General features: G+C 34.0%; 1 protein-coding gene across 1 annotated transcript; it reads right to left on the bottom strand.

Annotated features, from left to right (window-relative positions):
- Window positions 1-252: 252 nt before the first annotated feature.
- On the bottom strand, window positions 253-2,159 carry LOC106769866. Its single transcript, XM_014655651.2, has one exon. The coding sequence runs from the start codon at window positions 1,968-1,970 to the stop codon at window positions 960-962; it is 1,011 nt and encodes a 336-aa protein (XP_014511137.1). The 5' UTR covers window positions 1,971-2,159; the 3' UTR covers window positions 253-959.
- Window positions 2,160-14,786: the final 12,627 nt, after the last annotated feature.

Genomic DNA, 14,786 nt, shown 5'->3' with positions numbered 1-14,786 from the left:
CAAATCTGCATCACCTGTAAGCAATAGCTGGCAATAATAGTGCAAAATTCAATTTTCAAATCAGAAATCTGACAGTAACACCAAATTGAATTTGATTTCATTCCCTCCCAAACCAAAAAGCTCTAAACAACAAAACTATAACTCCATATTTTCAACAAATGTGACATTGACTCGTTGAGTAACAACAGCTCAAAGTTGAAGATTCAATTCCCTCACAAACCAAAAATCTGAATGCAAAATCAACAAACTCAATAGCTTCAAATATCTGACATAGAGTATTAAGCAAATGCTTAAAGTTGAAAATTTAATTCCTCCTAAAACCAAAATCACCAAGCAACAAGAAGAATCTCAATCTCAAAATGGCATTGAGCAAAAACAGCTGAAAGTTGTAAACAACCCACCAAAAACCCAGTTTGAATTCCGTGAAAAAAAAGCACAATCTGAAGTGCCTTTTTCCATTGATTCAATTGTTCAAGAACCACTGCCCCCCATCAATCTCACACATCTGTCTCTTGCCCTGTAATCATATTGAAATGTTGAACTCACTAACACGAATGAATTCTAATCACAACAATGAAAACAAATAACCAAAATGAATGCATTCTCTTCACATTCAAAAGTTGTTTACCCAATTCACACCAAACCAAACGTTCATAGTCTGATCTAACATCTACCGCTAACATATAAATTTCATATTTTAAAGTAACCAGTGACACCAATTCATAATCTGACTCTGCTTAACTTCATGGTCCTTCATTCATAGCTTCAAAATTGAACACAGGAACAAGCCTTGACGAACCAACCTATACACCATAACATGCATAACAGTAAAGAAGATTCGCAGCTTCAAAACTGAATTTATAAATTTTGAAAGAGAAAAACAGAATTCTACCCATCCCAAAAAAGGTTATAGACAATACACCATAAAAGAACAATATTTCGATCCAACGGATTCAAATTCAAGCACCAGAAGAAGCACCTCCCATCAACGCCTTCTTCAATTCCTCACTCACTTCAACCTCCGTCGATTTCCCCGAAAAACCACCATAATCCGACGATATTTTCTTGTCGTTCTTTTTAGGGTTTTTCCACTTACTAAACTCCGAACCTCCGCTTCGAACGCCAACAATTTCTCGCCGGAGATCCTCCACGGCGTTCCTCAGCAATCCGTTCTCCGTCTGGAGGACCTCCATCTGCCGTTTCACCGCGAAGCACGCCTCCGCCACGTCAGCACTCGCAGGAGCCCCAGTGGCGGCGTTCACCATGCCCTTCTTTGCCTCACCGCAGTCCATCATGTGCTCCACGCCGATCTTGTCCATCACGAGAAACGGAATCCGCTGGAACGCGCCGTCGCCCTTGAACTCCGCCGGAACTCTAACCCCCCAGCGGAACTTCACGGCGGCGCGACCCCGCACGGGGAGCGTTGTACGGGCGGACACCTCAACGCCGGAGAACATCCCCGCAACGGCGCCCGCGGCGCGGGAATTCGTGTCCAGAACAGGAATCTTGGCGCCGGCGAACGACGGCGTTTCGACTTGAACGGTGTCGTCGACGACGACGACGTCGTTTTGCGCGTTGCAAAAGGGTTTTCCGTCGAAGATGGAGGTCTGGGTCTTCTTGAATGTGAAGTCCCCGAAGCGGGGTTTGAAGTGGAGCATGAAGAGCGGGGAACCGGTTCGGGAGGGAAGATTGAACTCGCAGCTCATGAGCATGGAGCTCTTGAGAGGGGAANCGAAGGGTCCGGNTCCCGTTTTCACTATGAGCGAGAAAGGGTTCTTGGAATCGTTAGGTCGATACGCCACTTTAAGCGAAGGACCTGATTCGAAAAAGGTAGAAAGGTTGAGAGTTAGTTCTTTGGTTTCACCAGCGACGATGCCAGATTGAAAGGGCATTCCCAGAACGCTCAGCGGCACCTTCGCCCTAAACAAGGGCTTCTGCTGTTCTTCCCGGAACATCAGAGAGGCTTTCATCCTTTCTTTCAACTTGGAACCCTAGTTTTGATTTGGGGCTCACTGGGGTTTCTTTTTTATACTCTTATAGAGTAAATCTCTCAAGAGATTTTAAGAAAATTTTGATACTTTGCTCTGATTCTGCTACAACACTGTTGTTTCTTGTTGTTTTGTAACTTTGATTTCATAGGCTGCACTCCACAGAGAGTGTCTGTAGGAGATAATTTGGGCCTTTGGATTTTTATAATCAACAGAAAATCATTAGGGGATTGATCCCTACACCTCCCCATTTCCACCCTCCACCTCCCCAACTTTCTTCAATTTTTTTTATTACAAAAGTAACCTTTTTACCTTTTTTTTTTTTTTTACTTTTTTATTTTTACTTTTAACCTTATTAAATTAGAAACCCTAGATTTAGATTTATACTTCAGTAACAGCATCTCACCTCTTCTTCTCTCGGGAGCTACTCCCTAACCCTTCTCTCCAATTTTTTTATATTCCAAAAGTAACTTATAGTAATTTTATTTTTTACTTTTACCATGTTTAATTTAAAACCCTAATCTTCTCTTCTCTCCCCCTTTTACTGCTTACCCCACACCTCCACACTCCATAGAATCTCATTTGTTCTTATTCTCGTAAGCACAAAAAGGACAATATTATAAGATATAAAAATGATTAGTAATTGTGATATTTAACTTGGTGAAATCAGTTAATGCAGAGTATTGAGCCATTGGGGTAATAATGGTAACAATAGTATCAGTATAATTAATAGTAACAGTTTTTAAGTTACCAAAAAGTTGGAGAATTTACATGGAATTTATTTTTGTAAATTTTTTTAAATAGAGTAAAACCTGTTTCAAAAACCAAAATAAAAGAATAATGGTTAAAGTGGAAATGAACGGATGCTCATAACCGTGATATCAGTGCAACGGATGCTCCATTTCCATAGGTGGGGTGTATGTTTATATATTGGTGAAGTAAAATATTTTAACCAGCAACCGATAAGGATAAAAAGGTTATTTGTGTAATAAAAGAAAATTGAAGAAAGTTGGGGAGGTGGAGGATGGAAACGGGGAGGAGGTGCAGGGATCATATCCCAAATCATTATTACACTAAAATCATACTTCAACATAAATAATAATTGAAATTTCTTACCAATTGGCAAATTCGTTAAAAATATTTACCTAATTTCAGTAGATACACTCAAATTAGGTGGATGTAATGTAATGTACTCGTTCAAACTATACAACTTTGAAACGTGCGTCAAGTACGGTCGAATTATGACGGATTTTTGGTTATAATTATATAAATAACAACACCTTCATATATAATTAAAGATATTGTTATAATTATAAAAATAAATAGAAAGATCTAAATCTTATGTACTGTAATCTTTTATTATTTGTTCACGTGTTCACTTTTTTATTTATTATTATATTCATTTTATTCTCTATAAATAAAATATTTATGTTGTTTTAGAAAGTGTGGTCATATTTTGATGGGTTTCTATGTATTTGATGATTCGGTATCTCACTTTCTCTTTTTTGTATTTTTTATATGTTATTTTTCCATATGTGTTTGTCCTGTATTTAGTGATATGGTAAAGGTTATGTCTAATCTATTTAGTGATACACTAAAGGTTATGTTATCTCTAATTTTTTTTAACATTATTTCTCATATTAAATTTAGTTTCGTTTAAAAATAATTTAGCTATTGCTAATTGAAAAGATACAAGTTTTATTTATAATCATTTTTTTCGTTGTACAATCTTCAATTATCGTAAGTTTTCTCGCATCAAAATACGCTCCTATATTCTTATATTGTACTTTTATATATATATATATATATATATATATATATATATATATATATATATATATATATATATATATATATATATATATATATTACTAATATTCTTTTAAAACATAATAGACAGATATAAAAAACGTTATTAACCCAAAAAGGTCAAATGAATGCATGAATCACGATGTAAATGGATTGTTCAAAGTGTATTTAAACACAAAAAAATACATAAGCAAGTTACTATAAAGATTATTAAAAAAATTAATATAAGCAAGAATAACATTCTAAATAGATTATTAATTTGTATTTAAGAAGAATTATAACAACCTTAAAAATATAATTTATGTATTATCAAGGTCCCTATAATTTATAATATTAAGCAAATCTCATAAAAAAATATAAGAACATAAACACGTATAGTTAGAGCTTGTAATGTAACCGTTTTCAAAATAAATCTAGTAGTTACATAACTTAGTCAAAATATAAAATTATTAGTATATGATATACAAAACATCACGAACTTCTACTAGAACTCTCTCCAATGGTCTATTATCGTTTCTACATGCAAGTTTCTCTACTCACCCAGATGTTTGGTCATTACAAAAATAGAGATATAAGCAATACATGCAACCAAAGAATAGGAAAAACTATTTAAAAGAAAAAAAAAAATCCAATCTACACATACTATACATCTACTAAATAAAACAATTGTTATACATTTCTACACAAAACAAGTATTTATCTCTAAACACTCTAACCACAAACATGATACACAATTTTAGACTTTTTATATTTATTTATGCGTTAACTTAGACACGATAAGCCTTGCACTATCATAAAAGTGGATTGTGTCAAAGGCTCCAATTTCACTTGGTTAAGCATAAATGCCTTTATTAGAGGGTTCCTTGGAGATAAGATCAAACTCGCGCCCAATGATGAACTCCCTTTCCCAAAGGTGAACCCAACACCCCCACACCCCAAAGCCTTAGAGCTCTTTGAAATTTAAATTTCATGACGGCACCCAACGTTAACTTCCCCTTGAGCCATTATCGAAAGAGGACTCAATGGCCTAGAGATGGTGCCCATCGCTTTAGTCCATCGAGACTCATTGTCAAATGTGTGCCTGATAGTATAGAGTGATGTCCAACATTGTGTCCCATGGAACTCTTTGACTTGGTTATTTTAAGGTGGCGCCTACGTGATATATACCCTACACCCAATGCCATGTTAGCACATAGAGAAAACTTAGTATTTGGCTTGTGCAATATCTTGCCTTTTCTACTTTTTTATTCCAATTCAACATATTTAAAAGCATTCTTATGAACCAATTACTCAACTTTATATACTAGATTCGTAATCCTCCATAATTCAATTTCACATTCAAAACAATAACACATATACACACATTTCATAAATCTAAAACTTTCACATAATTAATCAAATTGTTCAACCACAATACAATCTTAAAATCTATCAACAATTGAAAACATAAATTTAGTCATTAATTTCTCTTATCTTGGTTAAAAAACCTTTGTTCTCAAAGTTGTTCTCTATAACTTTAATCAAACATGAAGACTTAAACAACCAATCAATATCCTAGTTAGAACGACAAATATTCACTAAAAGCAACATTGAGTCACGTACATTGTCTTAAAGTCCAAATATAACTTAAGAACTAAAATGGCTAAAAGGGAAAAAACAAGAACTTATTCTATTAAACTCTTTGATTTAATGGTTTTGTATAATTCTTTTCAACAAACACATTTATGGTTTTTGATCTCTAATCATATAAAGATTTGGATAAAAATGACAAAATATGATAAAGAGAAAATTTATAGAGACAATGATTTATAAAAAATGAATTTTCTATTTTATAAATCTATTTATGATTTGAATTTTTACTATTACAATATTACAATTATATTCTTTTAAAACCGCCACCACTCTTAAATTTTCTTATGTGTTCTCACAAAATTAAACACCTATAAATAAATGTTTAATCACAAAGTGCAAGAATATTAAAAAATCACAATGTTAACATACTAACAGACTGTTCAAATTAAACAAAATAATGCATGATTTGATATCGTAAATAAATTATCGACTCACTTAAACAAGAATAAATATCTACAAATAAAATTATAATCACAAAAATTACAATGTAAACATATTGTTCAAATTATATTTGAACATATAAAGCATGTAAGAATGTTACCGCCAAGAGTACCACACAAATATTAGAAATTAGTAAACAACAATATAACTACATTATTGAGATATATTTAAAATAAAAATAACATATATAAAATATTGCTATATCCAAAAGAGTAAAAAAATGCAAGAATAACAATATTAAAATATTGTTCAAACTATATTATGTATTCATTGGATATCTATCAACTCAAAAGAATGTTAAGAATGAAGTAATATCCAAGAAATTTCACAAAAGGGTTGTGGAAATGGAGAAAACAACACAACAAAAACAAGCTTGTAAAAGAAATTACAAAATAGATCAAAGGTTTCACCTCTTGGTAATGAATTGTGAGGTAAGTGTAAAAAGAAATTGGACACTTAGAAAAAGTTTTTCATGATTAAAAAATAACAAATACAAAAGTCCCATACTTTAAAGACATTCAAATTATTTTCAAAATGTTACTCGAATTCAATATTCAATTATTAAATTTATAGTAATTTTTGGCTTCATTTCTGATGGGGAAAGGGGCAAAACAAATAACAACTTATCAAGGAATAATAATGCAGTGAAAATTCAATCCCCCTTCTTGCGAGAATCTGTGAGGAACACCAAACAAATAGAACAAAAATTGAATCCAAAGCACAAAGAGACACCAACAATTTTTAAAGTGGAAAACCCCTCAATACAAGGGTAAAAACCACGAGTCGTCCAGACCAAAGAAAAATCCACTATGATCAATAATAGGGTACAAAAGAGTCTCCAATAATAATACCAAATTGTATTTTCAATAAGCCAAATTAACTAAGCACAAATGCTTACAAATGAGAACAAAGAAGATGAAAATTCTCCAAAACAGGGCTGCTGGTGCGGAACCGATTTCTCCCAAACTAGACCTCCAATTGACGATCCGAACGGTCAGAATGAAGAACCATATGTGTGGAACCTAGTGTCCAAAAATCAGCTCGATCCAACGGTGAACGAATTCACAGCGTCAAAAACACCAGTGCAGGTTTAGGGTTATGCGGGAATGATTTTCTCTCTTTCTTTTTCTCTCACTTGGCTTTTGTCTCTCTTCAAATGACTCTCTCATGCTCTACTAATCTGACCCATCTCATTTTGACCTAATGAGACATAATGGACCACAATATTCGGGCCTATTCTTCACATAGGAAGGGAGCCCAATAACCCAACAAATCTCCCCCTCACAACTATGTGGAGATATCCGCCAAACCGACGATCTCACAACAAACTTCAAACTTTCCTCTTGGCAATTCCTTGGTCATCATATTAGAACCATTATCATCTGTATGAACTTTAGCTAGTTCCACCAACTTAGCATCCAAAACATCACGTATCCAATGATACCTCACATTAATATGTTTGGATTTAGAATGAAAAGTTGGATTCTTACCAAGATGAATAGCACTTTGACTGTCACAATACAACAAGTATTTATCTTGCACAAAACCAAGCTGCTGCAAGAATTTCTTCACCCATAACAACTCCTTGCATGCTTCAGTAAGTGCAATGAATTATGCCTCAGTAGTAGACAATGCCACACATTTTTGCAACTTTGATTGTCAAGCCAAGGCTCCTCCTGCAAACTGAATCAAATAGCCCGAAGTGGACTTTCTGGAATCAATGTCTCCAGCCATATCTGAATCTGAGCAACCCACCAAAGTAGGCTTATCACCTCCAAAACAAAGCCTCAAACCACTAGTACCACGAAGATACCTCAAAATCCATTTCACAACATTCCAATGCTTTCTACCTAGATTTGACAGAAATTTGCTAATTGTACTAACAGCGTGTGCAATATCAGGCCTTGTACATATCATTGCATACATCAAACTACCCACCGTAGAAGCATAAGGAACTTTGCTCATAGCTATCTTCTCAACTTCATTTGAAGGACTATGTTTAACACTCAACTCAAAATGAGTAGCAAGAGGAGTACTGACAACCTTAGCATTCTTCATTTGGAATCTGTGCAGCACCTTCTGAATGTAGTGCTCCTGTGATAGCCAAATTTTCTTCTCTTTTCTATCACGGGTGATACTTATACCAAGAATCTTCTTAGCAGATCCCATGTCTTTCATGGCAAATGACTCGCCCAGTTGCTTATTCATCCTGTCAATTTTGGAAACATCTTTTCCAACAATAAGCATTCATCAACATATAACAACAATATAATGAAATCATCCTCAGAAAATTTCCTGACAAAAACACAATGGTCAGAAGTAGTCTTCTTGTAGCCTTGTTCACACATAACAGACTCAAACTTCTTATACCACTGCCTCGGAGCCTGCTTTAAACTATATAGGCTTTTTCGTAGCCTACACACATAGTCTTCCTTGCCTTTAACAAGAAAACCATCTGGTTGCTTCATGTAAATCTCTTCCTCCAAATCACCATGAAGGAAAGTTGTCTTCACATACATCTGCTCAACCTCCAAATCAAGAGTAGCAGCTAAACTTAACACAGTTCTGATAGATGTCATCCTCACCATAGGTGAGAAAATCTCATTGAAGTTAACACCCTTTCTTTGTCTGAAGCCTTTCACCACTAATCTGCCTTTATATCTGGTAGATGTAGAATTGCTCTCCTGCTTCACCCTGAAGATCCACCTGTTCTCTAAGGCTCTCTTACCCTTAGGCAACTTCACCAAGTCATAAGTGTGATTATCATGCAGAGATTTCATCTCATCCTGCATTGCATCCAACCACTTTTTCTTTTCTTCACTTTCAACGGCCTCCTCATAACATTCAGGTTCTCCCTCATCAGTCAACATCACATACTCATCGGTAGAGTACTTCTTAGAAGGTTGTTTTGGCCTGTCAGATCTTCTAGGTTGAGCTTCAGGTAGCTCAAGTACATCACTAAGACTCTCATCATGTTCCTCTTCATCAACATTATCAATAGGAACATCCAAGCTATCTCCAACCTGCTGATTATCAATATCGCCATTTTGTTCATCATCATGAACATCAATATCCAAATCATTAATAGACAACCGAATTGGATCAACATCAGTCACATTACCATCTTCCTTAGGAGTAGACTTCTCCACCTTATCAGTATCTTCAATAGTTTGATCTTCCATGAATTGCACATCACGGCTTCTAACAACTTTCTTTTTAATTGGGTCATACAACTTGTAGCCAAATTCATCCTGACCAAAACCAATGAAAGTTGTTAGAAGCATTCGAGTTGGTTTTGGTCCAACTCTCTTATGCTCTACTAATCTGACCCATCTCATTTTGACCTAATGAGACATAATGGACCACAATATTTGGGCCTATTCTCCACATAGGAAGGGAACCCAATAACCCAACAATTTCTAGCGTAATGGTTCGACTAAGATGAATCACTAGTAGTAAGTAATTCAAACACAAAACTGATGATTAGTTAACACAAAACTAATTATTGTATTAGTGTGAATACAATCTTGATGATTATATTTTATATGAACACTAATCACAATTTTCTTTTTTGTTTATGTTTTAAAAGTTAGTGAGTTCTCATTATTAAATTTTATACTTTATTTATAAATGGAATAATATTTTAAAATATTGTAATTAAATATTTTAAAATACTGTAACTAAAAGATACTTAAATATCTCATCTTTTAATAAAAATGATATATAATGATAAAACTTAAATTGTCAAAAATAAATTAGAATCTTATAGTAATTATTTTTAACTTAAATTATCAAAAGTATGCGATAATATTTGTTATTACAACCTAAAGTAATAGCAAAAATATAAAAATGATATGAATATAAAGATTTGTCTATTAATCAACAAATATAACCAAAGGAAATAAAACTAAAATAGCAATATTAACCTATATTTCTAAACTAGTCTTATGTGGATAACATTTTTTGAGGTGTTATTTTCATCTTTAAAATAGTTTTATTTTTTATAAGACCTATCTAACATTTGGAACAAAACTTCAAATTTATTAACTTGTTGGGAGGTCTTCAAAGACACTTATATAAGATCTAAGACATTTTTTTTTCATGATATGTGGTGGATATTGGATATATGCACAATGCAAATTAATATAAAAATACTATTTCAATTAATATTTGAATTTTGAGAGTCAAATATCAAATTGTTAATGTCTTTGCAAATCTTCATATTCAAATGACAAGCTATAGAAAATATCAAACAATGCCAACATTAATTAACCATTCGCAAGTTTCACAATTAATTGAATCCAATACAAACCAATGATTAAAATTGATGTGATTAGTGCAAAAAGGATTTTAGACGTCAGTTATTTTGGGCTTTTAACGTTACCATCAAAACTAACATCTATACGGGTGACGTTAATGGGACGTCGGTTTTTTGCAGGTGCGACATCGATATAGACGTCAGTTAAGTTCAAAAGTCCGACATCTACAAAGACATACGACAATGCGTTAACCGACGTCTAATCTTACCTTAGACGTTAGTCTGTAAAACTTGGGACGTCTATAAAGCCGTCAAACACTACATTAATCGACGTCTTTGGGACATCATAGACATCGGTTTGTACATTAACCGACGTCTGTGAAGTGATCGTTGTGTTTTGGTGCGGTTTTTGTCGTGCCTTGAGGTAACGTAGTAGCACCTCCTTCCTTTGCTAGTTTCTTCGTAAGAAAAAGTTGTGTCTTTTGGACTTCTCATGGCATTTCAACCCAAAGACAAACTTGGGTCGTTGCCTAGGTCCATTCTGATCGCCAGTGAAAAAGAATACGGTGAGAATATGGTGTATTCTAACCGTATACTTTCTTGTTGGCGGTCGGAATGAACATAAGCAACCACCCAAGTTCGTCCTTGGATTGAAATGCCGTGAGAAATCCAAAAAACGCAAGTTTTCCTTACGAGGAAACTAGCAAAGGGAGAAGGTGCACTACGCTACCCAAAGACACAACAAAAAAACCGCACCAAAACACAACGAAAACTCATTTTAATCGGTTCAAATGAGAGATAATACATCAAAGATTACTTTAATTGGAGTAAAAACAACTTTAAATAGTTAAAAGGAGAGGAAACTTTCTTGAAAATGCAGAGCAGTAGAGAGAAAAGGCAAAGACGATCAAAGTGTTGATTCGAAAACTGCTGGTTCGCAATGATATTTAACAAGAAATTAGACGTCTGTTGTACACAGAACCGACATCTAAAATAGTCTAAAATAGAAAATACGCCGAACGCCTGATTAATATGACGTCCACTCGATTTAAAAATTAATATTTCTGTTGTATATAGACGTCCCTTGGCGGCATGAGACGTCTCGTGGGCGGAAACAAATGACTTTTCACATACCTGGTAGGATTGTAGACGTCGGTACTTGAGGCAACAGACATCTAGAATTGTATATAGACGTCAATGTGGCGGCATCCAACATCTATAGGGCTGAAAAGAGTGACTATTCACCTGCCTGACAGACATATAGGTGTCAGTTACAATGAGCCTGACGTCTATATGTTTGACAGGTTGGTGAGTAGCATTAATTTCCGCCCTATAGACGTCGGGGCCCCCGTCAATGTGACGGGATCCGACGTCTATAAGGCTAAAAGAGTGATTATTCACCTGTCTAGCAGACTTATAGGCGTCAGTTAGCAGGAACTCGACGTCTATATGTCTTATAGGTAGGTGAGCAGCATTAATTTCCGTCATATAGACTCAGATCCCCAACGAACTGACGTCTATAATGTTGAAGGAAATAACTTTTCACCTAATAGTCAGAAATATAGACGGCGGGATGGAAGGGCCGACGTCTAATATTCTATGGACGTGGGAGATCGGCCTAACGGATGCCTATATTGCCAACTTATTTATAGAAATGTCACCGATCATCCATATATATCACGCTTATCCTTAACCGACGTCTAATGTGTGACGTTAAACAACGTTTTTGCACTAGTATGTCCATACAATACTCTAATTACAAAATATATAAAAACAAATATAAATGTTCGATATAAAACTATATAATTATTATTTCAACCTCAAGCATAAATTGTAATACTTATTCCATACACTAATCACTTCGCAAATGTGACATAATGTGAATTATTGTTGAATTTTCAAATTCAAATTATATTGATAATTTAAAGATTATTTATTACAAAGTATGATTTTATTGGAAAACAATTTTATAATTAATAATAACATTATATACTACTAAAGTAAAATACTTGACTTTTATTCATACAATAAAATAAATATAGTTGAAAAGTTATAATTTTCATAAGGGGTATTCACTAAAGAAAGATATTACTTTTTATTATAATCTTAATGGAATATGTTTGAAAGATCAAATTTATCATAAATTGAACCAAATATATTGATATTAAATATCACTTTTTTTTTTATAGAAGAATGAGTTGAGGTAGAAATGATTTGTATAAATGACATTTTAAGTGATATGTTCACAGAACATGTTATTAAAAAGGATAATGATACTTTAACAACATTTTTTTGATAACATTTTAACACCATTTACATGTCATTTTATGATTGGTCTATGGTAGTGTTTATGATTATTTGTATGGTTTAATCATTTCCAACATCCCTATTTATGTACGGTTGTCTCAATTTGGTCCTCCTATTTCTAAAGTTCTCGATTTGGTCCTTAATTTTGTAAATTTGAATCAATTAAAGATTTACCATTAAGTTGACTGGACGACGTTAAAAAATCTTGTACGTGGCAGAGTGACATGATCAAATTTCACTGATGTGGTAGAATAATAGATTGAGTTGGATTTGTTTTATCTACATATTTAATTTTTTTAAAATAAAATTATTGAAAATGGAACGTTTAAATAAAAAACATTAAATAAATAAAAACCCAACTTTTAATTGATTGATAACTAATTAGAAGATACAAAAAGAACCAGCAAAAAGGTGCCTGATTGATCCTTCCCCTTCCTTGGTAGATCTCCATGGCCACCTCCATGGTCTCACCCTTGTTCCGGTGACGTCACATCCATAGATCTGAAATGATTAAACTTTTAAAAAATTATCCTCGACTATAGACCTATATTAGTTGTATTTTATTGGTGTTATCGTCTGTCGTAGGCACATAAATGTCGATAAAGGTGACCGATGTCGGAAAACAGATGTCACCGGAAAATGCATAGCCTGGAGGTGCTGCAACATCCACACAACAAACCAGGGCAGGCATCTCTTGTGGTGGCAACGATCAAAATGAATAAGAAAATTAAATTTAAAAGAGGGAAAAAAGAGAAAATAATACAATTAGGATTTTGTTGACAGGGTTGTGAAAGTGGGTGCTTTGAAAGTCGCCGACGCCAAGGCTATTGTTGTGTCGCCTTTGAAATAACTATCATTTCCAGTGTCTCAAACTCCGAAGTGTTTCCTAAATCTATGTCCGGTAAAAACCCTTCCCCCCAAAGAACTGATAATATAATCTGAGTTGGAACTTGAAGAAATAGATTCATCTTTCGAAAGAAAATTGCGAACAATTGGCTCGACAGGATGCTCTATAGACTCCTCAGCTTTGAGCTTCTTTTTTGTGAAATTGTCGAGATTTTCTTCACTAGCCCCTTCTTCACAATTTTCTGGCATAAAATTCTTCCTTCCAAAATCATATTTAACTTGACTTTCCAATTTAAAGACTTCGTTTGAATGAACAAAACATTCTTTGACAGTGAAATTTCCAGCCTGAGGTTCATCCAAGAAGTGACTGAAACTCTTGCCTGACATGAACTCATACTTATTGGTGGTGCGGGCAGAAACAACATCACCCCCTTCACAAAATCACTACTTTCACAAAATCACAATCAAAATGATTTTGTGCTGTGATTAAACTTCTCCGGTCAATTTCCAAAAATTGAGGACGGGTTGGAGATCGGAGAAGGGGGCTGGTGTTGTGGGGGTTTGGAAGAGGAGTGAGAGGCGGAGTCGATCTTGGCCCACAATGCGACGTCGTCGTCGACCACCAAAGGGTAGATTAAGAGTAATGATATTTTGGAGTGTTAGGGTTTTGAATTGTGCAAAGATGGAGAACGAGTTTGGCTAGATATTCTCTGTGAGTTTCATATTTGGAAAGTTTGAATGGAAAGGAAGAAGGTGAAAATCATTTTTTGATATCTGAAAGAATGAGAAATGTTTTGAACAGTGGAAGGTAAACACTAGAGGAGAAATTGGAGGTGAAGAGAGAGGAAATGTTGCGTTTTGATTATAACATATAAATTTTAAATATAAAATGAAGCAAAGCAAGGTAAGATGACACACGTCTGCCACGTCCGAAGGACTTCGTTCTGTCACCAACTCATGTATCAATTTTTTTAACGTCGTCAAACCAATTTAACGGTAAGTCCTCAATTGATTCAAATTTACAAAATTAAGGACCAAATCAAGAGCTTTAGAAATATAGGGACCAAATTGAGACAACCGTGCATAAATAGGGATTTCGGAAATGATTAAACCTATTTTTATTGATTGTTAAGTAATTTTAAACCAATAACATACAGATGATATTAAAATGTTGTCAACAAAATGTTGTCACAAGTATCGTTATCCTATTAAGAATAAGTTCATACGTTGTTTTAATTTATTGAATGTTGATTGTTGACATATTATTATATTATAACAAAATACTTAAATCAAATCAAAGTCTAGTTTATTGAAAATGTTCCATATCATTTTATATAAATGAATAATTTTAATTGCATGCATTTTATTGCATGCTCTAACAGGGGCTATGTCTATCACATGAAATTTTAACATTTGATCATTGTTATTCTTAACATATCTAGTTAATTTAATTTAATTTTTTTTTAATTAACTACATTATAATTGATATATATATATATATATAT

The sequence above is a fragment of the Vigna radiata genome, chromosome 8 (genome assembly GCF_000741045.1).
Source record: "Vigna radiata var. radiata cultivar VC1973A chromosome 8, Vradiata_ver6, whole genome shotgun sequence".
NCBI classification, from domain to species: Eukaryota; Viridiplantae; Streptophyta; class Magnoliopsida; order Fabales; family Fabaceae; genus Vigna; species Vigna radiata.
This window is presented reverse-complemented; position numbering and strand designations above follow the sequence as displayed.